Source organism: Chroicocephalus ridibundus, chromosome 3 (genome assembly GCF_963924245.1).
Source record: "Chroicocephalus ridibundus chromosome 3, bChrRid1.1, whole genome shotgun sequence".
NCBI classification, from domain to species: domain Eukaryota; kingdom Metazoa; phylum Chordata; class Aves; order Charadriiformes; family Laridae; genus Chroicocephalus; species Chroicocephalus ridibundus.
The window spans coordinates 106404103-106431723 of NC_086286.1; the positions used below are offsets into that span (position 1 = coordinate 106404103).

General features: G+C 40.5%; 1 protein-coding gene across 18 annotated transcripts in view; it reads right to left on the bottom strand.

The window, feature by feature from the left end:
* Positions 1 to 2892: 2892 nt before the first annotated feature.
* Positions 2893 to 27621, bottom strand: part of DLGAP2 (DLG associated protein 2) — a 475732-nt gene continuing 451003 nt past the window's right edge. For 16 of the 18 annotated variants that reach the window (XM_063330365.1, XM_063330363.1, XM_063330364.1 and 13 more), the window contains 6 exons: positions 27502 to 27587; positions 25903 to 26318; positions 17282 to 17373; positions 12692 to 12844; positions 11849 to 11866; positions 2893 to 10393 (listed from right to left, as the gene is read on the bottom strand). In XM_063330365.1, the coding sequence (XP_063186435.1) occupies positions 10175 to 10393; positions 11849 to 11866; positions 12692 to 12844; positions 17282 to 17373; positions 25903 to 26318; positions 27502 to 27587 (984 nt within the window). In that variant the 3' untranslated portion in view covers positions 2893 to 10174. The remainder of the gene's footprint in view (positions 10394 to 11848; positions 11867 to 12691; positions 12845 to 17281; positions 17374 to 25902; positions 26319 to 27501; positions 27588 to 27621) is intronic. The other 2 variants (XM_063330377.1, XM_063330362.1) reach the window with 1 other exon arrangement.

A 27621-nucleotide genomic window follows, 5' to 3' on the forward strand; every position in this document is an offset into this window, starting at 1 on the left:
GGGGGCCTGGCCGTGCCTCTGATGCTTGAGTTTGATTTGTACGGATCTGAAGACTTCTTCCTTCTGTGGGTAATTTGTTTTAGCTTGGCTTGCGATGTCAAGTCCAATAATGTGTGTGTGCCACAATTTAAGATTGTGTATACATGGATGATTACACAGCATGATAATTTGTTAAGCCACACTAATTTAATGATATGCTAATACATTCACTATTAGATTCTCCCTTTCCTTAAGAGCGTGTGATTTAGCTTGTGCAATTTAGCATCAGGTTGACTCTCATTTAGCTCGTGATCCACCACAGCCCACATCTTCTTTGCTATACTTTTTCTGAAATGGATATTTTGTCACGTTTGAGCTCGATCACACCTTTCTCAATATAGCATTTTGTATTTTTTCTTCACTGATTTTCAATCACATTGGATTTAGAAAGTGCGTCCAGTTTTTTTGGGATTGCTGCGAATTTTGATCATATCCTCTGTGGAACCTGTAACTGATCCCAGGCCTGTATCATATGATCAATTAATGTTATATTTTTTAGTAAATCACCAAATTGACAATGAAATTACTGACTAGCACTGAAAGCAGGTTAGATTTTTCTAAGATTCTCCCTTTCTCTCCTACTTCAAAAGCCCTTCTGATTTCACAATGGGTCAAGGATATATATATTTAAAATAGTATTGTCAGCTGCATTAGATTTTGTTTTACAGTAATTTTATTTCGTCAGTATTTTCCTGGTTTTATATAAAAATGTTACACTGGAACTGTATCAAAAGCCTCAACGAAGTGAAGATCTAGCACAGCCTACTGTTTTTACCTAATCCGTTAGGCCATTCAGCCCGTCAAAGAAGAAAATTAAAATTGGTTGACATGATAGGATGTTGGCAAGTCAACGTTGCCTAGTTTTTATGACCGTATTATCCTCTAGCTACTTATAAATTGATTGTTTAAAAATTCACAGCAGAATCTGTCCAGGGATTGTGTTAGGGCTGCAATAGGTTATGTGAGGCGCTTGTCTACATTTCAAAATTTTCACACTTCAGCTGTGCTGCTATGGTTAAAACAATAACTGCCGTCCACAAACCCACTGCCAGTGTCAGTGCAGTTCAACTGGAATAAATATGCTAATTCCAAAACATGTACTCTGCACCTGATTATTTGGTTCAGCAACTGAAATGAAATACGCCACATCTATGCTCCAGCTTTACTGACCTTACCCGTTCATCAGCAATGACTGTCCTCATTTATCTGGGTCTGCCTGTGATACTAAGGCTGACCTGCAACCATCTGTAATGCTGTGGTACAAGAAACAGCTTGCTTGTTAGTCCTGAGATCCTTTCCCGATTTCAAGAGGGATCACCCTATTTTAGGGAACTCATTTCCCTAGCTCATTAGCTAAGACAAGCTAAATGGTTGTTGGGATTTCAGCTAAAAGTGATCAAGGCCTTTCTTAGTTGTAAAATATCGGTACAGGATGGCTATGAGTGATGCTCTAGGTCACAGCATCTACTGTTAGGAGACAGACAAAAAGAAGCACTAAGCTGCTTTAATGACCTCTCTCTCTAAATTTCATTTTCATTAGGACTGCTGACATATAGCAGGAAAATTTTGAGCCTTCCACAACAGGTATTAAATATGAAAATTCCTTTATACAAATAATGAGCCAGCAGAGTACTGAATCTTTAATGTTATTGGTCTTACTGCCAAGACCTTTCACAGGTTCTTCGTATACCACCTGTCCACGGTGTACCTAGCATCATTGATTAATTACGGAGATGTAAGCTTCCACCTCCAGTTGACTCATGATGCCAAAATTCATCATCTCTGTGTTAAATTTTCAAACAAACATCTTCCTTGGACTCCATCCCTGCTTGGGATGAGATCCCTGAGGGTATCTTCCAACCCACTTCATTATCCTCTCTTTTTCTGATGGCTATGAAACAATTGACAACTGATGGGCTGCTGGAATGCTGCAACCACCGCTCTTCATTTTAATTAATAGCATCTCATTTTTCTCCTCAGTTTCTCTCTTGTATCTGCCTATCTGTTGTTTCTCACCTAATGGTTGAGTTGCAAACTCCTTGCGTTAAGGGAAATCTTTTCATTTTGTAAATGTGCAATGTTGTCTTGGTCCATAGCTAGGCCTCCAAACTGTTACCATAGTATATATATAGAATGAAAAATAAAAATCCAATGATTCAAGCAACTAAACACTTTTCTATGCCAAATAAATTCATATTTGTCAGTATTACTGGTACCTCCTTTATTTAGACTCAGAGACTCCCCACATCTTCATTTCATGCCTGCCATGGCTTCTGTCTCATCAAGAAGTGTGGCCAATGCAACGTATTGGTCAAATTTTCTGCTGAGATGCTAAAGCCATTCCCAGGAGACTTGTCTGCCCTGGAAGGAACTGAAAAATATAAAATGGGCTAAAAGTTCTTTTTGGCTATTCTGTTGCAAGCAGCAAAAACCACACAGAGATGCTCCAGGATTCACCTTTCTAAACAAATAATTCAATTTTGGATGTTTTACACGCAAAAGAGGCTATTATGCTTTCTGTTAATGACACACAATGGTCTGATTCGAAATCAGTTCATGGTATTCTATACCTACAGTATTAATGACTATAAGTCAAAACACATCGATAGCGTTGCATAGCTGATTCCGTTATTTGCCAAATTCCTCCAGATTTTAAATGTATCTTCCTTTAGATTCAGATAAAACCCTATCAAAATTATTTTATTGAAAATTAATTTCCTGACTCTCAAAAGGCTATACGTCTAAGGTAATAATTTAGTGTGGTCTACAAATTGTCTGATTGGAAATGGCATCTTTTAAACTAATGCGAAATTTAAAATGTAATAAAGAGTGTACTCTATTTTTCTCAAAAAATTTAATTGCAGAATTATTTACAGGAGATGAACATAAACAATACATAAACCAATTGAAAGAGGCAGCTTCATAAAAGAGCCATGGGGCAAAATAGTGAAGCACATTTTCTTACAATCAGCTGGAGGTGAATAGAGAATCATGAAAAAAGAATAACTCAATAATAAAACAATTCTCAAATATGTTTTCAAAGTAACAAATAACATTCTGGTAAAGAAGATATTACTGAGAAGCAAGAAATTATTGTAGCAATGAAACAACATACTGTACATTCAATTTAGGTATCCTGCATGCTACTAAATAGAATTTATCAAAAGAACCATAAAAGCATGAGAAAGAGAATTACATAAAATAGTTTAATTCTAGTGAAGTGTAGCTTTATACAGATGGTGAATATTTGGCACTCAGTTCATCCTCATTGTTGATATGATTTCTTATGTATATATATATTTATATATATTTATATATACTTTTAATGATAACTAAACAGCTAGTTTCCTGGTTCTAACATTCCTTGAAATTCTATAGGAGGCATTTAATTTAGTCCTTAGGCCACACTTGATTATTTTGGCATGTCACATGGTAAATGAAAGTATGAGTTTTGTCTCTGTACAGAAAATCCTGCACAGTCATAGTGGCTTTTCTTCAGGAAAGAACAGTTCTAGAGCAGTATAAGTCAGGCTACTTGAAAGGGAAATTTTCTTAATTCAGGAAATCAATATAAAAATTGAACTAAAGAATACATACATGCTGAGCCCTTTTAAAATGAGATGGCCGTACTGTTCAACCTCCAAAGGGTAAATCAAAGCATGGATATGAGCATGTGGATTCCACGGGTAATTATAAACAAAGCTAGTATTTCTTTGTGAGGACTATTGTCAGAGACCTGAACCCACTACCAAGCCCTCTGCTTGACTGTGACCTACCTGAAAGGAAAAACTACATCCTGCAAAGTAACCATGCGCTCGCTAACTTGAACAGTGAGTCCTTCCTGCCCCAGCAGGACTTGCTGAGTCGGATACTGATGCGAATTATACTGATCCGAATCTGACATTTCCTTCTCATTTCAGTTTCTTTGCATTGATTTGAATACAACCGAGACCAGAACTTAGCCCGAAGCTTTGCAACAATTCATCTCACAAATAAACTTGTATGACAGTTCGGCTTTAGGAATGGGAAATGCCGTGTTGAATGAAAGAAGAGGAAGGGAAGGAGAAGAAAAATCCTCACTAACGGGCTGTGTTGGTACATGATGACCGTATCTTCAAATACACCTCCCCCTTGTTTAAGCTTATTCACGGCTTTGTACTAGAGAAGTAAAAAATCCTGTCCAACAAAACCAATTTAGAAAAATAACAATTTGGCCTTAATAAAACAGAGAATTAAATTGCCAGCTGATGAAAACTGTTCTGTGTGTGCTCAGTTAAAGAGCAAGCCGTGTAGACATACTAATTTACATTACCTGCGATCTGAATTCAAAAGCCCATTTCTGTTTCAGCAATGAAGGGTAACGGGAGAAACACGCATGTGTGGAGAGGTGGGACCGTGAACGTGCAGTCTTCTTCTGTGATCATCATTTATGAAATGCGATATGCATGTAATGAGAAGGGATCTGGAATACGGTTTTTAGATATAACGAGTGCCATGGCCTCTTGCGGCGATTAGAATTTTATTTTGTTAATAGGAGCTGAATCAGCCTAAATATGCTGGCCAAATTCTCTTTTGGGCAAGTTTCCATTTCAATTTTGGTTTTATGCTTGCTGTCCTGAACAGCCTATTATGTAGTTAAACAGCTGCAGCATTACACCATAGAGGTAGCTGCATTTCAAAGATAAATTAAGCAATTTCTGTGTATACAGAGGGCTTAATTCCTGCCAGGAGTCTGCGTATGCACATGAGCATGCCATAAAACAGCTGTTCCCAAAAGATGGGCCCTGGAGGTGATCACGGTGAGTAGCTGCAGATGGGCCGTGGGGCTGCACCGGGCAGTGAACCTGCCAGGGCCATCAGTGCTGAGGCTGAGATGCAAGAAAGTGCCACGGTCTGCAGGAACCGGAGTGTTGACTCCTGTGGTTCCTGGGTCCAACTGTCAGGAACCACGACAACGAAAAAATCTGATATCGATAGATATGTATGTATATAGCCTCTTTCTGTTATCCGCAGTATGAACTGGCTGCCTCTAGCCTGCCGATCCTGCCAATGCAGAGAGAGATGTCCCCATTGCTCTGCCATAGAAACAACCCTTAGGGTTAGAGCTGAGTCTCAGTAAAGAGCGGCTGCTGGAGCCAAGGCATAATCCTTCTGCCTAAGTGCCGTGCCCCACGTTACCCCTCGCCTTGGCTTGGCTGGAGGGCAGACCCGGGGAGAGAACAGGGCCCTGGGCAGTCATGCCACAGGGGAAGGCACCTCGTGCAGCACGTGTCCCAGACAGATCTCTCCCGTGAAGAAGGCGGTGGGGGAATGCATTTGCAAAGGAGAGACTTGCCGAGATCCCTGACCAAGAGGGCTCAGCAGCAGGTGCCATCAGCTCCCGCACCTGGCACCAGCCAGGGCTCTCCTCCCCTCCACCGCAGGGACCCTCACTGTCAGCATCGTGAACTTCTGTTCAAGCAGAGATTGTTCTGGAAAGTTAATTTGAGGCTTTTCTTTTCCTGCCTACACCCTGGAGGGACATTAGGAGCATCGCCGTCACCCCTGCTTTGCTCAGCTCTTCCTCTTGGTTCAGAGAGTCTTCGCTTCTCCTTCGGCACAGGCTCAGACCACAAGGGTCCTCCCAGGCACCGGGAGGGTGGCGTGGAAGGAAACTCCCCAGCAGCGTGGGGACAGGCAGGAGGGCCCCCAGCATCCCACCGTGCTGGCTGACCAGGCTACGGGCAGGGTGACCTGCCCCAGCTGCAGCCCAGCCTGGAGTTTGTGTGTCGGCTAATAAAGTGCTTGGAGATCCTTCTGGATGAAAGGCACTATATAAACCTAAGGGTCAACCTGTCACACACCAGGAAGAACCTCTCTAGACAGTAAGGGGTTTGCTGATATTCCTCACTTCGAATGCCATTTGCCAGTGGTATCACTGCATCGTAAGATGGCCTGGGAACAGCAGCGCGAGTAACGCTGCTTCACATTTCACGTACACTCTCTGTCTAACACTGAGGTTCCTGCTACGCAGGATTTCGCAGCTTTTCAGCAGGCACAGCTCAACACCTGGAGCTGCCAGACCAACTTCAGATCTCAAATTAACATGTGCAAACCAGCACTTGATGGGTCAATCTCCAGTGTGTCCCCTGCCACCGGCGCCAAGGAGGCCATCACAGCCACCGACCCACCGCGCAGGGCAGGCTCAAGGCTGAGAAGGGCTGATGTAGGGGGCCGGGGTGGACCTGCGTGGGGAGGACCCGGCATGGAGTGCTGGCACAGCCCGAGGGGGCCATGGGGCCGGGAGCCTCTCAAGGGCACCGCTCCAGCAGGGCCTGAGGAGACACGAGGTCACATACGGCACATCATCACGTAGCAGTTACTTCTTTTCCCTGCAAAATGATCCAATGACCAAACATTCCCTCACTTTATGCTAGATGCAGTGCTGAAGAAGGATGAAACTAGAGTACTAGTTTACTGATACAGCAGGACATGGGCTTATTTTAAAACAAAAAATTTCCATTATATAAAATGTATTACATATATATATATATATATGAAATCCACACACTTTCCTATGCACGCTTTAATTCCTTCCTGATCGATCTCAAATCTAACATCATGACAAGGTTTAAGCATGAATTAAAATGTCATTTTTTTGGTATTAAACCGTACAACATTATTAGTCTTTGCACGCTGCCAAAGGCCATTCTAATCAGGTCAACACAAAATAATAAAACACTTCATAATGTACTTCACCACTTTACAGAGAATTTAAAATCTGAAAAAATATACAAAGCAAAAATAAGTATGGCGAATATCAACAATTTTACCAGTCAGGTCTTTTTCTTTATTTATATTTTCAGAATTCTGGTTATTATACTTGTGTTTTACAGGCAACGAAGAAATGAACAGAGACTTTCTATAATTTTCATCTGATAAAATAAATATTAGTCCAATTAGTATTCAGTTAAACACTAGACTATTTTGCTATATCCAGCTGTTCTGTGTGGGTCTACCCCATGATGTCTCTAAGTAGAAAGCATTCTACTTCCTATCTTTATGCTATTTTACGTTCCTCCTACGTTGGTTTTGTAACTGAATTTCGTTTTTATGATGGAAGGTCAGATTACAATTGATCTGTTTACATGTATATTAAGATACCACATGCTGTGTTTCTCATGTCAAGGACTAAAGCAATTTGACTTTGATTTATTTGCAACACAAGTATGATAAGCATAACGATGTTTTTCTAAACTAACCAGATGTACAATATGTAAATAGAAATAGCTTATTTGCCTTTAAATGATAGAATGTTACCTGTACAAGAATTTAATATATTGCACTTTGAAATGTAACATGCACAGATAACATATTATCAGATTTTTCAGTAGGCATCTAGTTTACTTTTGATTTTTTTTTTTGAACAAACGTTGAATAAATGGAAATCATAGATATCCAAAGCTGATATTGAACATTTTCTAATAATGGCATGGGAAATGTAAAATACAGGGTTGGCGTCATTCACACAGGCCTTTATTTGCCTGAGAACATCCAATAAAATGTTAACACACCAAAAAACTACCAAAGTATGATTCTAAAATTAAGGACTTATACAGACTGCTCCACGTCAGCATTATTAGGTCAGCTGGGATCTAAGCTTATCTGTAATCTGTTGTTTTCACAATTTATCTTTATAAAGTCTGATTAGTGGCAGGATCAAATACAACTTGTCTTAATCGCATGATGTGTTGCTGCAGGTGGGGGTTTTCAAGCAAATAAGTCAAGTGTGATTTCTCCTTGAAGCGTACAGTAAAACTCAATAAAATGAACCAGCTGCCATCTCTATATATACGTACAGGGGTGCGTGTGTTTATTTTTAATTTCTTAAATCTAGGAAAGACACTGTCTTTAGTTTGGCATGGATATTTCTAATTAGCAGCTCCACTTTAAATAAGATATCAGTTTTCAAGACCGAAGAGGCCAATGCCTGCAAGTACATTTATATTCAAAATAGTACAACAAATATAGGAAGTAGCATCAATATTGTACACTACCCTGGCTTCAGCTCTTTCCTTAATAGAAAATGCCTTGAAAACATGAGGGATGGGAAATATAATGTTTTCATCTATAGAAGAATATCTCAGGGATTTATTCTTTTTTTTTTGTTTTTTTTTTCATTTTTGAAGGATATACATTCTTCTTGGTTTTTGCTTCCAAATATAGTTTAAGGCTATTTGGTAAGGTATATACCAGATATCAGGCTCAATTTACAGGGTTTTCTCCTCACAGAAATGTCTCAAAACTTCACTTCTAAAGATTCATATCTTGAAGGTACACATGCTTTATCAGCTGTGCTCCAAAGACAGAACTCATGCTTAATACTACACATTGCAGGAAAAAGAGAAGGAAAAAAAACAACAACCAAACCAAACCAAAAGAAAACAGATTTGAAGCAACGTCAGATCTGCATAACCTACAATACTTCGTGTTTTCAGTCATCCATCAGGCTGCAGGGTGCGTGGGATTCGGACTTAAAGTGCTCATCAGGTGAAGAACCAAAGTGCTCGAGTATAATTAAATAGCTGTTCTGCCTATGGCTAAATACATTGCATTTGTTAAAGAAGGTAAAGAGGGGACGCGGTAAAGTTGGGGCTGTCTGTCTCACTGGGTTCAGACTGTTTTGACCTAAAGTAGTGTTCAGTAGGATTCAAACCTGGGAATCGGGGGCTGCAGGTTACTCATCTTATTGCGTCTTCACCTGAAGACTTCTAAGTGCTGGGTTGCTCGGTTGGCTCTGGAAGGTAGGTGAAGTGGAATAATTCTGTCTTAATTTGTTTTAAATTAAAGCCTCTTGACTGTGGTAGTTACCACTTCTCTCTTCTGACAATGTGAGGCTTGAAAATATATTATTTTCCTTGTATTCCATGGCTGGAAATCACTTATCTCTTGAGTCGTGGTTTTAAGTCTGAAGCAAGCAAGAAGCTTATTCTTGCCATAAATAATACTGCATAGAAAAATAGTTCTAAAAAAAAATACAACTGTAAACCACAGTTCACCTTTACCTTAACATAACCATTTAAACTTAGATATACTTACCACTCACATTCATATTTCTTAAACTGTTTACAACATCACAACTGGCATTTTAAACAAGCAAGATTATTTTTTTTTTTCTCAAGGATACCCTGGAAACTCAATTGATAGAACATTTTGAGAGTTTGAAATATTACATGTAGCGCAGCTCTTGAAATGAAAGAGAGAAGGTTTATAAAATAAACGTTAACACGTAAAAGAACTGTTAAAAAAGCAATGAGTGTTCCAAAGGAGCGAGTATAACTTTTTCTTTACACATCTTGCTACAGAAGATCTAACTTTTTAAGGCTTCCGTTTTCTTTTCACCCATCACTCAAGTCCTCTTGCATTATAATTTTGCTTAGGTGTCAGAGTGTCGTTATACTGCTAACGGCAAACGTGTCTCAGTGGGCATTCCCACCACCACCAGACTTGTACGCTTCTTGGTTTCTGATGAACTTTGGAGTTTTAGTGGTTGGATATCCCTGTTCATCTCCAGAAACTTGACATGACATGAAAGGCCTAATGTTATTTTGCAGTAACAAAGATGAGAAGAGTGGCAGAGCACATGGGTAAATATGTTAGCTGGGTTCTAGGAAAAGAGACTGGAGGTCAGAGAGATAAATGGGTTCTTTCTTTCCTGCTCTTTACATTTGTAGCACCTTCTACTTGGATTAGCTAATGCCTCTAGTGAATGGTGAGATGCACCCATTTATAGTTTGTTATTCTTATCCCTAATTATCACACATTTTATAAAAATATAAATAACAAAAAAGTAAGCTGGGTTCCATCTCAAGAGGTGTTTCTTGTTGTCCTCTGAGAATATATTGGATAAGTCAGGTCTTGACAAGCCCTATCCATTGTAGCTGATTGTAAGTCAGACAATAAATACAAAAAGAAGTCGTTCTTGCGGTGAGCTCAGCAAATTCTGAGGAAATCAAAAGCATTCCACTGTGCTTATGGCACAAAGAACACAACAGCAAGGGCATATTTAGTGGAGAGAATGAGACAAAAATTACCAGGTAAGTGACAAACTGTACAAGCATTTTGTTTAAAAAAGGAACTCTGCAGCATTCTGTCTTTAAAGCCGGGTTTGAGCCTCTGGGATATATATCTCGATGCTGTCTGCGCGCTCTGTGGCTGAATTCTGCCGGAAAGAGGCTGCTCTCTTTGCAGCCATTAGCCGTCTTCTGGCTTCTTGTCGCTGTCTGTCGGGTAGGTCCAGAGATTTTTCTCTCGTGATAGGGAATTTTCCTTTTGGGGGCTTCTTTGGTACAGGAGGAGGAACCTTTCTTTCTTCCTGCAACAGGGTATTAAGACTGAGGGTGAGCTGCGCGCGGAAGGTACCGTCGGCAGAGCATGCAAATCGAAGACGTGAAATGCAAAATACTGGTTACATACATCAAGCATGCTCAATTTGTGCTCTCCGCTCAGCTGACTAATGGAACAGCTCTCCACACTAGGGGCACTGGCAAAACCCTCTCGTTTCAGCAACCACTACAAATTCTGCACTCCTGTGCCTTAAAAAAGACTATGCTTCCTTCTACCGTCCTTGCAGGTACCCTGCACATGCAACCTGCATCCCTCACTTATGTATGAATTTGTTTAATTTTAGCTGACACATTACTACATTCATTATAAACAGAAACACACACTGGCTCTCCAATAAGAATTCAGCGCATCTGTGTGGTCTGATCAAGTGAAAAGACTGTCTAATATTAGCAGGACAGGATTTTTAATTAAATTAATCATACTGAGTTTCGCCTCAGCTGGATATGAGATAGCAGCTGTGTACACACATCTATTAGTTTAGTCTCCTCTATGAATTGCTAAATGGAAACATGCAAGCACCAACCAGAGAGAGAACACCGGGCTAATTGTTCTGCTTGCCAGTCTGGACCATTTTAAAGAAAATTATATTGAAGAATTATCAAATTATAAAGTGAGAGTCAGTAGATTTTGGTACCAAAGTAGCTGTAAATTGCTCTGCAGGTTTTAAATCAAGAATTGTTTTGAAGTATGAAATTGATATTTTACTCCATTTAGAGACTGAGAAATATCATATAAAGGCCTTAAAAAGATAACGCAGATTCACAGAATTATAGGTTTAGGTTGGAAAGGACCTCTGGAGGTGATCTCATACAACCCCCATTCAAAGCCCACTTGAAATTGGATGCAACTTTGAAATTAAAGCAGGTTTTTCAACATCACATTTAATACTGGACTGAATAGCCCCAAAGATGGAGAATCCACAACTTCACAGGGTTATTATGATTGATCTTTCTGCTATACCACTTCTTAAAGTAATAGCAGTAGTCCAGAGTATGGGCTGTTCCTTATGGAGAACACAGTTAATTTGATGCACAGCAGGAGTCAAATAATACAAAAATTGAACGATGAACCTATGGTTTTCAGACTCTTCATTTTTTGGTCTGTTTTTTAAAACTAATTCTGAGTCTACTAACACAATGCATTAGCCAAGACTAAATAACTAAGGTTTTTTAAGAACATACTTCTACTTTCTCAACTCAAGAGGGACAGTGCAGCAGCCTAAGATGCTATTGCCCATGAGAGCCAGCTTCTTTACTTTCTCTGTTTCCTGTTCTCAGCCAGGAACATAACGGCTCCATTCCTGTTGTCCCATCTTAACTTTTTTCACTTTTAGTTATTTCCCTCTTAGGAACATCACTGTTGCTGTCACGATAATAATTTCTTACTTCCAGTTGTCACTAGTAAGCAAGAGTTGCAAACTCACCATCCACCAACCAGTTGGCTGAAAATTAAAATCCAAGAGGAGCATGAAGAAATGAAAGAGTTGTCAAAATGCCTCCTAATTCCTCCCAAACCAAACAAGTATTCACCTGAGGCCAACAGTACTGACTCAAACCAAATGCTGTCTTCATCTGACTGACGCAATAATCAGCAAGGAGAGTGGGATAATCAAGGTGAGGGAAGGAGCTCTAGAAAGGGGAAGGGCAGTTTGAGAATTACATCGCTTTTCTGGGCAATTTGCCACCTTTGGTTTGTAAGCATCGTGGCGGGGGTGTCTCCCAGGCGGCGGAGTTGCAGCACAGAGGTGCAGGTAGAGAAGTACTCTTTGTCCCCCAAACTTTTGTGGGCCAAGCTTTAGCTTGACCTACGCTATGTTTTGCCACGTGCTACTATCTCTCTCCTGCTCTAGTATCAGTTGTGCCGGGCAGGCGGGATTAAACGCTGTGGCGCTCAGTTTTGAGCTGCCCAAATGGAGCAGAGTGCCAAGTTTACCTTGATTGAATTTTCACAACTATTCTCCTCGGTCTGAATTAACCAGAGCATATTTCAGTTTTAGCCTTTCTAATGTGAATCCAAATAATTTGAACAAAAGTGTTATGGAGTGGACTGACTTAGCAAAATCCATTTGATTTGTTATACAGTTCAGTTCCACACTGTTAAAATGAAAAAAACCCTCACATCTGATGAAGGTTCCCGTGTATAAATTACATGCCGATTACATACTTTCTAGGGTAAGAAACCTATTGTCTTTCACTATTGGATTTAACATAAGGAGACTGCGGGACTACAAATGGGGAGTAAATGGTATTGTCCATGGTCTGCTTACCTTCCTTTCAGGTGATTCTATTATTTTCCATTCATTGAGTTTCAACTGGTGCAGTTCATCAAACTTCATGCTGACGTCTTCAATTGAGAGCTGCAGTAAGTCCCAGAAACCTGCGAGGTCCTGGGAAGTTGGTCTCGGCATGGCACTCGGGTCCTGTCATGCACAAAGGAGAGAATATGAATAGCCCGGGAGGCTTTAAACAACGTGCTTTGAGGCAGGAAAGGCATCGCACCAGATTACGTTGCTATGCGTGCTTTACAGCTGGGAGCTGTGACTGGGAAGTTGTGCCTCCTACACAACTCAAACAGGAACGAGTTGGATGTCATACGTGAACCTTCCTGAATCCGTGCGGCATGGGAAGTTCCTTAGCACCAGATGCTGTGCGGACCTGCATTTCTAAAATGTAACTATGTGACAGCCTCTGCCTGCTGATTATTAAAGGGGAGGGGAACGTGGGTCATATTCCAGCCAGCCTGAAGTCTTTCTGGTTAAAAATTACATTCACGATAGCTGATTAGAAGACAGAACAACACCACGAAAAAGCTGTGAGCTTATGCTCAATTTGATGTTTACATTGTCTTGTGTTTTCAAATGTATACATAAGGTATAAAATTTTGATGGGGATGGTAGGATTTTGTTCTCCCAGGCAGTCGAATCAAGCTCAGGAACTGGGAAGGCACTGCCCCCAGGTACTGCAATTACGTGGCACTATGTGTGCAAGAGTTAATGAAGCAAACATTGGTGGTAACAATTTAGCAAGGCGACCCTTCATTTGACTACCAACCTGATGTCAACGCAGGATTAAAATTTCATTAAGAAGGTAGTACACAGACTCTTAACCCTATGTTCTATGAGCATTGTCACTAGTTCAAGAAGATAGGCTTTTCAGTTTAATGAAATAGGGTTTAATTTGTAAACATCTCTGTGAAGACGATGGAGAAATATCTCTTCCCTGCCAGGGCAGGAGAAAGCAGTTAAGATGGTCAACACAATGGGACTGGGAGAGATGGAGCTGAAACCAGGCCAAAGGGATTCTGGATCTTCTCCTTCCTGGACAAAAGCTGTAGTGACTAGTTTGCTATGTTAGAAACACTGGTGTTATTGCTGAAGTAATTTTACAAATCGAGTGGCCAAAGGCATTTCAGATATTGAACGCAAAACCGCACAGTTGCCTAAAAACTGGGAGATAAGTCAGGATTTCTACTGAATTTCTGCCTCGAATTGCACATTTTTAGTGGTCTTACACTAGGAATTGCTACTCAAACTTGGATTTGCGGATGCCACTGTGTGAGCCGAGTGCCTGGAACTGGGCATGACAACGTGCAGTGTCACCTGTATCTGAACCTCTTTGGGAATCTGGGTCAAGACCCGGCCTCAAAAGCCTACCCACTTAGAAGTCCTCTTCACTAGAAGAAAGTCTCCTTTTCATGGGGAGCTTTAGGGACTTAGCAGAGCTGATTCTATGATTCTATATAGATTATAACAGACTTCTGGGAAACATGATACAACTCCAGACTAGTGTTCACTGAAAACAGCTTAATTGGGTAGATCCCAGTTTACTCCAGAACCATTTAAAATTTCTATCACTGGCATTAGTTACTCTACAGAGGTCAATATCTCAGGCTTCAGGAACTGACTCCCTGTGTGAAATTTGCCAGGACGGTCCCACAGCAATATATCTTACGTTGCAATCTGTTCTTTCCAACCGGGTCTCCTCAGTCCCTCTCCCCAGTTTCCTCTAAACAGCCACAAAATGATGCCACTCATTGAAATGCCATTGCTTTCTGAATCAAGGCTAATTGCTCTTCTGTACCTTTGCCTGCCCCAGTGCTCATCGTGTTTGGGAAGATCGCAGCCTCCAGCGCGGCTGCTCGCACAGGAGTGTGTGGTGCGTTGTCTTGGACACAAGAGGGCTGCCTCCTGCTGCTATCGCTGATGGATCCGCAGTCCACGCATAAATGCTAGCTCAAACGATCACTATTGCAGCTAACTAAGTTTTGGAAAGATTGGCTTAAACCCGTTCCTTCTCAGAAGCTGCTCATTTATTTGTATCTTATTTGGAATTCAGCTTTGCAGCCCTCCTTTGCTTGCCCCTAAAGCAAGCACAAAGTACCTAGCTGGTGCTCGAGCTGCTGTGTTTTTGCCTGCAACCATGACATATTGAGCGATGACCTCATGAGCTGAGCAGGATCTGTGCTGACTAGAGTACGGAGGAGGACACTTCAAAGGAAAAACAGGGTGTTACAAGAGATAATGTGAATAATGCAGAAGGGAGTAGTTATTAATCAGTGGTGCTTTTTCCCCAGCAGTTAGCGGGAACAGTACACTGTAGGAGATAGCCAGACAGATTCTTTAAAAAAAACCCTTAATTGAAGCTTACATTTTTATGAATTTACCATAAGTGAGAGTGTTTGGTAAGAGACCTTAACCCAGAGCATAATCAAATGTGTCCCTTGAAGTCCCCATGACCCTTTAGAAAAGTCCATAGGCGATGGGTGAGTTCCCTGCTTCAATTCCAGTTTGAGTAAGCCTATTCCCCTTCCTAACCCCTTGCTGCATCTTGAATTGGCAGAAATAAACGCCTTTGATCTTTTATCCTACATTTACGCCTATTGTTGTTGAAGACTGTTAGAGAAACTGCTGTGTGGTAGCCCTGTAAGTGCTAGATGTTTCCGAGTGGGGGAATGCACTGACTGGCTGCTTTCTGGCAGCGTTCCCGTGGGGCACCGAGATGCTGCCTTAGGAGCATATGGAAAGCCTGCCGTGGATACACACTAAGTGACTATTTAACAACAAACCCTGTCATTAGGCATAGGAAGAAAAGCCTCAAAACATGAATGAGCTGAAAGTCCAGTTCTGCAGTTGCTGCTTTCTGCAGAGCCCATTGCTGATTTAATGAAGCTGAAGAATATTCAGAGCCTAAATCTTCAGAGTGGGATAAAGCTGCTGTTACGGAGTTCAAAGGTTTATTATCCAAATGAGAAGGAGAGAAATAAAATCCTGCCGGTGTTTTGGTTATGTTGTCCGCAAAGCCGTAGATTTCTCCTTGTGCTCTTGCAGTAATGAATTGTTCGCGCTTCCGAACAGCTGACGGCCGTGCTGAGCAGGAGCCGCGCTTGTCACCACAGTAATGCTCTCGAGCACAAGTGCTGGACCCACTTCAAGATAAATGAGGTGGAGTGGAGGTTAGGCGCTCCAAATCTTAGTATGCATAGCTTAATCAATCAGGCAATGGAGGGCACTTTGAAATTTGCAGTGAGAAACTTTTAGACATTGATGAAGGTTTCCCGCTTTTGCTATGAAACAAATGACTAGATAGGGAGCACACATGATGTATTTGATATTACAAACGTGGTCATCTCCTGCTTGCCTGACTTTGCATATTTCCTGTGTCATTCTGTAACAGCTATTAAAATTCTTGTTTTGACAGAGTCTTTGAAGTGGATAATTGGATTCTCTCCTAATGAGGACCATATATCTTATCATTTTCTATCAGAAGGTAGGACATTTTTGGCGTGACTTTCTCAGTAAAATTTGATTGCAGTTTCAGGAATTCTGGATCTCTAACTTTATGGATGGAAAGTAGCAAGTAGGCCTCTGCAGAATGAATGTTTCTCCTTAAAAATTTATGTGACGAACACTAACAGGTAAAGAAATGTATCTAGCCAAACATATAGGTCATGTCTGCTGTCATGCACGCAACAGAATTCAGCACTTTTAATATATGAGGCGTAAGGGCAGTCAAAAGGTGAAAGTTACACTTGATTTTCAAGTGAGAGGAAGAAAGTAGGTGCTCTACCATCAGCCATAGCTAGAAGAATTACGTTCTCCTATTGATTAGTATCATCTTGCTACAATGTTTATATCACTGATGGCTGCTGTCATATTAATGAAGATAACATTTAGAATTGAATTAGTCTCTAATGAACTTCCAGAACAATAGCAGTAACTCTCACAAGTAATATACTGCATCTGTTCCTTTAGCCCTAGGACATCTTATATATAATTGGCAATGCAAATTATGAAACCCAATTTTATGAACATTATGTATATTCCCATTTCCAAGATCAGTCCCATTTTCAGGTAGGTAGAAAGCTGGATCATGTATTCTTCGCTCTTCTACGATTTTACTGTTCTCCACTTATTGTAATGTGAAAAATTTCTCCTTTCTTACCAGAAATATAGTTACTATTTTAGGGTATTACAAAAATAAGCCATAATATTATGTCTCAGAAAACTTGCATTTGTTCCCTTTTCATTCTTTTTTTCTTTAATAAAGACAGCAAAAAAGAAAAGACAAAATGCAGCCAGACTGAAATTACTGAAATTACATGTTTGCTTTGACAAAAAATATACTAGCACCATACTTAAGGATTAAGCTATTAAAAAAAAAAAAAAAGAAAGAAAAAGAAGAACAGTAAGACAAAATGTGAGACATGAAAACGATAGTTCAGGATACTGCTGTCTGGGTACGCTACACTTCTTTTTGTTGTTGCCCTTGAAGTAAAAATATTAAATTCTAACATTCAAATTTATGTTTTGTATGAATAGCCTTAAACTCCTCAAGAACGGCCAGACACAGTGACTTACCAGATTCTGCTGACAAAGCCAATAAAATTGCTGGAATTTCTGAGACATGAGGAGCTGAGCACTTCCAACAGCACTTCGGATCTTACCTAGGACTAAGCATACAGACAGGTTATTACCAATAGATATCTTTTGGCAGTAAATGCAAAATCCATCTCAAAAACCCACGTATCTGAAATTACTGTTTATTTTATAAGGGAAGCAAATATTTGGTTTCCCTCTTTGTGATTATATACATAAAATATTTTTGAAAAAGATGAAGATATAGAAAAGCTCTGTGGCACCTTACTCTTTGTCAATAACAAATGATATATTAATAACTCAGAACAGCTAAGACTGTATTTGCTTAAGGAAGTACAAAAAAACCAGGGAATATAGACAGTTTCCTGAAGTGGGCACACATACGTATTTTTTTGAGAACAATCTTAAATTTCAAGTAAAGGACAACCCCCTACCCCATCTACATTTGCTCATGTAAATTCAAAGCTGTTGAAATAGTCTTGCCTCAAGAACCGGTTAGATGCCTGTTCCCTCTGATGTCAAAGGGAGCTTTACATGTACCTTAGATAATATCTTCTGGTTCTGCAATCACAAATGACTTCACCCAGCTGTGTGGATGACCCCTGGGTGAGCTCTCTTTATCCTGTCTGTTCTGAGGGGAAGGTTAATATAAACTCATAAGGATGAGATCCTCAGAGGAATCATGTCTCTGAGACACGCCTTGGCACCTCCATTAGGAGTTACAGGTTGCCTACCTGTGAAAATATGCAAAGACCTAAGCACAGAGCTTCAGACAAAGTGGGACACAATTGAGTGCTCCATGACTTTGTTAACTCGTGGTCATTGGGCTTTCCCCATGGTCAGTGTGCTCGCCATTTACAGTGTGCATAAGCACAGAGGAAAGGGACCAAATTCCTTTTACTTGACTTTGCTTCCAAGAGTCACCTGTCTAAATCAAAATTTCTGGATGGTCTATAATCAGTAATCTGAGCTCATCAGCTCAGCTCTGTTAGGCACTTATTTTTAGATGATCTGAATCTCTTCTTGGAGATGCCTATTTCTTTCTATCGACTTGCTTATCCCTAGAAAACTAACTCCTGGAATCCCACATTTGCTGGAAGAAATACCATACTTTGCTATGGTATACACTTTCTACACACCTCCTTCCTACACATCCTTTCCTACTCTTCCTTTCCTCCACACCTATGCTGAAAAGGCAACACTTTAAAAAGCGTTATAAGCTAAGGTTTCAATGGAAGATTGAGTTTATCCAGAGATTTTCCAGATCTTTAAACAATGCCTAGGGGAAAGACAGAGAGAGGCAGGGGTGAGACAGGAATTAATCTGATCTCTTTTATTTCAATTTGAGGAAACCAAATTGATAATTCAAACAAGATGCAGAGGGTGGAATGGAGCTACAATAGTATAGCAGAACTGGTCTGCAGCCTGAGATACAGAAAACATTAAACTCTGGCAGGGCTTAACATTTTGCTGTTATTTAGAATAAGTATCGGAGGGGACTGAATGGGATGTGGAAGAAATATTTTGAGAGCAGGTATTACATTTTGATTGTGCTTTCTCTAGACCAGTGAAACATCTGTTTAACCACAAGAAGTAGCAAGAGGTAATTTGGAAGTTTTGGAAGAAGGCTCCAGTTCTGTGGAAACGTACAAACTCTGTAACGTTAAAAGCATATGTTAATTTGTGCTTCTCAAACTCTATCCCATTTTCTGTTAGACAAACAGTACAGCTGTGTCACAACACTAAATCAAACAGCAATATGCATAATTCATCAGTCCTGTGTAGCACCATTTGTGAAAGGGTTAAGCGGTGCAGGGCTGCATGAGTAATTCACTGGGGTTTTGTTTTTGCTTTGTTGGCCAAATGAAATAAAGCATTTCAATTGGTTTGGGGTTTTTGATCACCAAACCCCTCACTTTCCTCTACGGAGTTACTGACATATGGAAAGCAATGTTTTGGGTGTTAAAACCTGAACAAACATACAAAAATCTAAATAAAAAAGAAATGTTTCATTTGATCTGAAACAAATGGCTTTGATTTCATTTTCAGCATTTTTAATAAAAGCAAAGACTTATAAGTGACAAACAGCCTTGTATCCTCCTTTTCCCTTGGTGCTCTGTAGCTCAGGACATAAGACAAATTCACAGTTTGGGGTCAGAGTTCTTCCTTCCCACGATGGGGAATTGTGTTGCAGCAGATCCCTGACGTTGCCTATTCGGCACTATAGAGTCATAGAATGTGCTGGGTTGGAAGGGACCTTTAAAGGTCATCTAGTCCAGCCCCCCTGCAGTAAGCAGGGACATCTTCAACTAGGTCAGGTTGCTCAGAGCCTCATCAAGCCTGGCCTTGAATGTCTCCAGGGATGGGGCCTCCACCACCTCTCTGGGCAACCTGTGCCAGTGTCTCACCACCCTGATGGTGAAGAACTTCTTCCTAACGTCTAATCTAAACCTACCCTGCTCTAGTTTAAACCATTGTCCCTCATTCTATCACTACATGCCCTTGCCAACAGCCCCTCCCCAGCTTTCCTGTAGGCCCCCTTCATGTTCAACTATTCACTGGGCAGAAAGAGAGTGAGGATGATTCTGTAGGCCGATGGTTGTAGCGCTTGTCTCATAGTGAATAAAGTTCTGTTTTAGTTTCCTCCATTTGATTGTATAGTTCATAGCTCAAATACATAGACTGAGTACGGGGCATTGGTTTTAGCCCTACTGCAGAAATGTTGATCTTGACAGAATCTCTATATGACTGATATTTTCTAGTGAATCTCACAGTTACCCCAACCCCCCTCTCAAATAAACATTTGTCTTCTCCTCATTATCCTGAAGGATCACGTCAACGAGCATGGGTGATTTAAAGCCCAGTCAGGCCAGACAAAACTCAGGCGCTGGCAATGCAGCATTTTGGTGTGACACACATCTGTGGGGATGCAAAACGGTGTTTCTGGGCCACTTGCATGTGTCACTGATGTCACAGTGGTGAATACACACATATAATTACAGCGCAACCATTCACTAAAGATCTAAGTCTATTTCCATTTCAATAAGTAAATCAGACTTAATAAAACATAGAAGTTAGAATCTCTCATATGCATGCTACTCTGCTTTGCTGTAATTAAATTAAAGTATTAAAACACTTCAATTCATAATCTTTAGCACAATATTAATAGACAGCCAAAGCCTTGTTATTAATTTCATGCATTGGGGAATTATTCTGATGAGTGCAGATTGATTATCTCCATGAAAGAATGATGAATGTTAGAGACTGGAGAGATTGAGATGTTTGGTGATGCCTAGAAGATTTTGCTTGTAAATAAATGATGATAAAATCTACCAAGACACATAAATATATATAATTTTCACATAATCCATATACCTCCCTCCTTTAAGATAATATTTACTTGTATGGCAGGAAAGAGTCACACAACCTTAATTCTGCTCCCTGCGGAGTATGGAGCACTCCATTTCTGTTGTGTGGTCCTGGAGGGCTTCTACTCTGAAGACTCAGAAAAACCCTGACCATGACTTCAGTAGAAGCAGGCTCAGGATTTATACCCTGGAGAGAGGTTGTGTAAGTTGCCTTTATACAACATGCACAATTAACACATTGGTGTCTTTTCCCCCGCAATAAGTATATTAGAAAGTTGCAAGGAATATATATGTGTTGAGAAATGCTGCAAAATCTTGTAAGTGAAAATGGTTTCATATCACAAAGGTGGAGGGGGAAAATTTAGATCTATATTGATGAAATCAAGATTATAGTCTGATGCTGTAACTCTGTTCTTGACAGGTTAAAAGCTTTGCTCAATTGTGCCACTGCTGCACCAGCAATGAGAAACTACGAACAATCAATCTGCTTCTGGCATTCATTACCGCTTATTTAAATGACATGTTTTAATTTAAATTTTCATTCCATTTGATTGTTCCATATTTTTCCTAGACTCGTAAATAAATTGCTCCACACTTAATCTGACAAAATATGCCTGGAAAAAAATATTCAAACTGGCATTTAGATCATCCTCCTAACTCAAAGCAGGGCGTATTTGTCTAATCTCTAAATCTAAATTAGTAATCCTCAGAAACATGTGTATTTTTCATTATCGACACAGAGGTAGGAGTAATAATAAATGCATAATGTTCAGACTGAGATGACATTTTAGGACGGCAGAGCTACCCGTTGACAGTGCTCTGGAGGGGAGGTAGAGCAATGGGCTCCTCCTGCACCAAGCGGGACTCGGTGCACATTTGCTTTTTGCATTGCTCGATGGAGCTGAGTTCAAAGAGGAGAAAATGTGAGCAAAACAATATAAATGCTAGGAGAAATTCTCAGATTCCCCACTATGGGACTCTCTTTTATTGATTTTAAAGACTGTTTCAGGGCAATTAAGGCATTCTGCAGTCGTTCACAACACTCCAAATGTAAATTTCAATAGTTCCTGAAGGATAAGTTTGTGAAAAGCATTAGGAAAATATGTTAGTAATTTCTCTTTGGTTAAAGGATAACCCATATTTGGTCAAACACCTAAGAAAGCCTTTATGGATGATTAATTGATGAATATACTAAAATAAATTGGTTGTGAGGTTTGGTTTTTGTTTTTGTTTTTTTTTTTGTTTTTGTTTTTCCCCACAAAGTATGGGAGATTTAACTCTGTATTTTCTGTTTCTATTCAGTCGTGTTAGTGAAGCCCTTGCACTACTGTGGAAATATCAGCCAGAGGATTAGCAAGGAAAAATCCAGAATCCACAGAATGAAGGGGTAAGGGGAGAGAAGGGCTCACTCTCTCTAATGCCTTTTTTATGCCAGAGATCACTTCGCTACGTAGCTATGCCACCAGAGCTCCTAACCAGTGTACAGAAGATACCAACAAAACAACCTTTCTGCTGGCATAGTTCATACTACAGTTAATCCATTTTTTTGCACCTATCTTCGGATTTTTATACGAGAGTAAACTCTGTGTGGCTGGTCTCCATTTGACTTGGGGACTGACAGATTTCAGTGGCCAAGCGTGCGGCATTCAGAAGCCCAGGCATCCGCTGCTTCCCTCTGCCAGACCTTGCCTACCAGCCGGGCTCACCTGCTCTCCCCCTCCCTGCTCCCATCACAGAGCTCGCGGGCGGCAGAGTCCTGGCCCTCTTGGTCTTCAATAGCTTTGTGACAACTGAGAGTGTTTTTCTTGTCATCACCTCCACACCGGTAATAGCCAAACACAATTTTCAGGGTGTAAAACTGAAACTCCAGTCAGCACCCTTGAGAAACACATATCTTTGCTTGAAGGCACCCTGCTAGTGCAAATGATCGGATGACTTACCCTGGGAACAGTTACAGCCACAGATATATTTTATATATATTTCTATATATGTTATAATAAACACCGAGAACACAAATAACTGCCCCCACAAACAATATATGAACTTTGCAGAGACTCCAAAATACAATTCATGGCAACTGACCAAATAAACAAATTCTGTGAAAAGAAAGAGAGAGAGGTTATTTTTGCTGCAATGATTATCTTCTCCTTTTCTAAGACCTGATGAGTGAAGCTCTTAAAACAACATTATGGCAGAAAAGCTACAGTGAAAGAAAAAATCAATACAGCAATCAGACAGCTTTCTGTGATCTCAGGGCTATTGTGCTAACGCAGAAAATGAAATTGTTTTCTAAAATGCAGTTCTATTTTAACTCTTCCCATGATTAAAACAAGATAGAGACGGCATCATAAAGACAGACTTGTCCTATGAGACGCAAAGCTATATTTGGTCTTCAGGTACAATTAATATACCCAGGCCAAAAATAAATGATTCAGCATGAACAACGACAGTTTGAATGTGCAAACGTTGCTGTGAAGCGTTTTGGGAATAGTAGCTCCTACTGGAAGATGGAAAACCAGATTTAGTTGCTTCTGGCTCCCCTATTTCCGTGTATTTTCTTCAGGGAATTGCCAAATGCTTAAATATGTCAAGATACGTTTCATGCTGGGATATCATTAAACTTTAGTTCTTGTGGATACCTACCTTTCAACCTCTATACCTCAAACTGAGGATACAAAATGTGTCAAAGACTCAACAGGAAAAAAATTATTCACACTGAAATTTTAAAATGCTGTGAAGCTCATTCCCTCGGTGAAAATAATTCTTTGATAACTTCCTTGTACTTGATGTAAGCCATATTAGGTGAAGGGATACCATTTCAAAGATAACATAATCTGGAAATTATTTGAGGAAGATCTCTTGAAATGAGTCACATAGAATGGAAAATTGGGAGTCTGTGTGCCACTTTTGAAAATAAGCTGAAGACAAACATCTGATTTTGCACATGCTACATAGACCTATTCTATAATAATTTCTCTAACCTATTAGTGAGGGCACAACGTTCCCCCAAACAAAAGTAATTAACCCATTTTTGTTAGCTTAAAAAGGGGATTTCAAAGGTCCATTTCAGTTGTGTTTTAGTAACTCTCTATCAGGGAATTGCTCCTCTTCTCTTACAGAGTCACTCTGCAATCAGGGAAACAAAATCCTGATATCCCGTTTCTTTTTCTGACTGGAACGTTCTAGGTTAAAAGGGTGTCACTAACTCCGAATATTAATAAGAATTGCTGAAGTCCCATTTGTCTTCATGTTCTCTGTACAATTTCCTGCAAACTCTCTTCCTAACTGCCGCTGCCCCCTTGCAGCGAGGTGTTCCAGAGCGCTCCCAGAGTGCAAGAGCGCAGATTCCCACGGCGGGAGGGAGGGTGGTTCTGCACCCGGGAACGGGTAGGCAGCTAAAATCAGCTCCTCCAAGTTTTCCTAACGCAGCTTCGCATCCCAGAGGATAACACCGCTAACTGCCTCCGAGTGAGGAAGGAGTGCTGACGTGAGGGTGCTTCCACTGCTCGTTTCGCGTGGCTGCAGATCTGAGTAGGGCTGCGCACAAGGAAGAGCCTGCAGGGTGAGGAGGCAGGAAAAGTCCACCCCTTGCCTGCAGAGCCCTCGCTGGCCTCCTAGGGAAAGAGAGGGGCTAACAGCCTCCGTGTTTCTCCCCTTTTAATCCCTAATAATTTTACTCTCTCCAAGGAGATTAAAGTGTTGCTCTTCGAACTTCTCCTTCAGATAGCGAGCACTGATATCCCCGCATCAGGAACAGGTAACCTTAGAAGCAGGTGCTTTGGGATACTTAATGATGGCAGAGAAATTCAGGAGTGCAAAGATTTGGGGAATTGAAAAATAAGATGTATATGGTAAAAAGAAGTAATGAAAAAATAGCCATTATGAAAGGAGGCTTGGAAATCCTCACACAGGCTTAGCAAAGCAAAATATTTTGTTATTCATACTCTAACAGCCCCTATGAGGGTATTAACGTCTTTGCAGTGTCAATGCAAAGGGAAAATTCTCAGCTCAGCTCTGCCGTGATGAAAATAAGGACAAAACCCCACACTGCAGAAGGCACTGGAGGCTGAAGGAAGAAAACCACCCTTATGCTCTTGCCCACCCCAAATCCTGTGTTGTTACTTGGCAGACTTGTGCACAATACAGTGGAGAAATATGAGCATAAAATAAAAAAAAATGATGAGGTAAAAAAGTAGACATTCTTTCTTTTGAAAAGGTCAGCGCAAGAAATAGAAATTGGCCTTTTAGTCACCATGCAGGCCTGGCCCAAGACCTGAGGGAAGATCATTGCAAGAACTCATTGAGGGGGAAAGAATACAATCGGGAAAGAATATTGGGAGGCGATAGTGAGATTTGTGAGAGTGCAAGAAAAGACGCTAGTAAGAAAACTTAATATGAACTAATTTGTGATCTGAAAAAATCTCATCTGAGACAATAATTCAGATTGGCAGGGATTGAAATATTTATAAAACTGAGCCTGAAGAACAAGGATAATTGACCTCAGAGGGAATCACAGGGAGCTGGCTGCTGAGTGCTAGGACCACTTTGATATATTACTATCATTAGTGCTGGCTTGGATTTTGTTCCAAAATAGTCTACATTATTTTTCACTTTACCCCATCACTCCTTTCAAGGTGTCCACAGGACGTGAGAGAATAATAATGATTCTTGACAAAATTGTAATAAGAAAATGCAGCTGAACTGTCTAATAGCGCACATGCCTGTGTAACTGCAGAAGGGCTTTAACCTAGGCTTCTTGCCTACTCCTTTCTCTTCTTCCAACAGACCCTTTATGACAGGCAGAAGTGCCTGTAAAGGAATGAAAACTATTTTAAATGCGACTGTTCATTAATAAGAGGCAAATTCTCTGGTTTCAGGAAAACAGCAAAAAAAAAGTTCATGTAGGACCATGTTGTGTGCTCTGGCAAAGGGTGAAGCACTGGAGCCCCCGAAGTGAGCGGGAAGGATGTGTCAGAGCTGGAGCTGTGGATGGAGCTATTGCACCATTTGAGCCATATCTAATACCAGGCTTTGGCTCCTCAACTAATTCCACAGACCGGGACACATCAACTTGCACAATCAGTTGCAGGACAGTGGTCTTACATCTAATGGTTCTGCAGAGTGTCTTTGGTACTACACAACGAATAAGGAAAAAAACTACAGATCACAACTTTGTCCTAACAGTTTTCTTACTTTAGCAGACATCTATAAGAAAAGATACCAAAATGTTCTTACTTTCTTCAGAAAGATCATTTTCTTCTGCTTCTCTTTCCATTTCTTTACACCATCCTTCCATTCTCTTAGTTTCAGTATGTAGCAACTTCATAAACCAAGATCCGTCCCGTCGACAAGGAGACATTCGACCAGTCTCTACTGTCTCAATGGCCGGCTCTAGCCAGGGTTCTGGTGGTGGAAGGTTTGAGGTGTCAACTGGGGTCCTATAATCTTCTCTGTAACTGAACAGTCCCTGTGTCCGTACAGTTCTCACTGCGCTGTATTGGGTGGGTGTGCTGGGCTCTGAGTGCTGCTGGAATGACGAGCCAAACTGAAGTCCCTTGTCCTCCATGGTGATGTGTCCTGGAAAGCCCTCCAGTTCCAGGTCAGCCTGGACAGCTGCTGTTACACTGTTGGAGCGCTTGAATCGTCCATGTCTTGGTGAAGAGGGAAGAAAGAAAAGAGATTAAGACATATAAATATATGTGATACACAGAGGCACAGAATAATGTTTCAGTGAACGGATTCTGGTTTTCTCCTTGGACTTTATGCTAAACATTTTTCCTTTGTGTGTATCTCACTCATTGATCTGAGCGAAGATACAAAAGAAAATCATTGAAATTATCTCCGGAAGCAAGTATTGATTTATTCTCATACTACAAAATACCCTGTATCATTACTAAATGAACTGGAAATAATTAGCAGAACTGCAGGGTTACAACTCCTGATAGAAGTACGTAAAGGACACGTACAAAGAAAAGTCAAATATCAAGAACTGTAATTAGATAAAATCTGAAAAACTGCCAAGTTAGGACTATTGAGAATCCTTGAAGAAAAGAAAAGTAGTAGCAGTAGGTTTAAGACTGGGGTATTTTTTACTTGCCTTACAGGATGGCCATTAAATGTTGATTTTCTATTGTGATATGCCACCGAATAATGACATTTTAGAAAGCCTTTATGTTAAAAAGTTAGATAGAGAAGTAAAGATTATTTGTGAAATCTTTTCACGTCTGAGCCTATTGTTTCAAATTACTCCTAGTCAATGATGGTAAAAGGCAATTAGCAGCCAGATCCTGTCTGACAGCTGCCGTGAAATGAGATAATGGTCCCAGTCCGGTACTTCACTGGCAGTGCCTGCCAGGGATAACCTGTGCATTCGTACGTTGGCCAGCAGTTTTACAAAGCTAGAGAAGGACTGAACAAAGGTAAAAGCTGATTCTAGTTTATGATAAAGGTACCGTGGGGTTACGTCCTAACCATTATATCCCCCTGGGTGGACTGGGAAAGGCTGGATCAGCATAAGGGGTCCTATCAAAGGAAGAGTATTGCAATATACAGCTTTTTGCATTTGTTGGGACAATAATGAAATTATTTTAATCCACTACTTTAATTTAAAACTTTCACTTCCTTCCCTCCAATTAAAAACCGGAAAGTTAACTAAATATTAAGCAACCGCTAAGTAATCTCTACAAATTTTACCAAATGACCAGCATGCATATATGAAATTTGGCTTTGTGAATTATTCAGGGGCAGCGCTTGCCAGATGTTTGTTATTAACTCTGTTTACAAATGTGCGTTGTGCTATGAAAGACTACAGATTTTTGTACATGCTTGAATTACCGTTTTTCATCTTCCACTTGTACTCCAACAGAGTGGTATTCCCGTAGGCCTCTGCTTTCAGTGTCTGAATCAGTTGCTGTTTCCACCTAATTCAACACAAAAGATACATCTGCAGAGTGA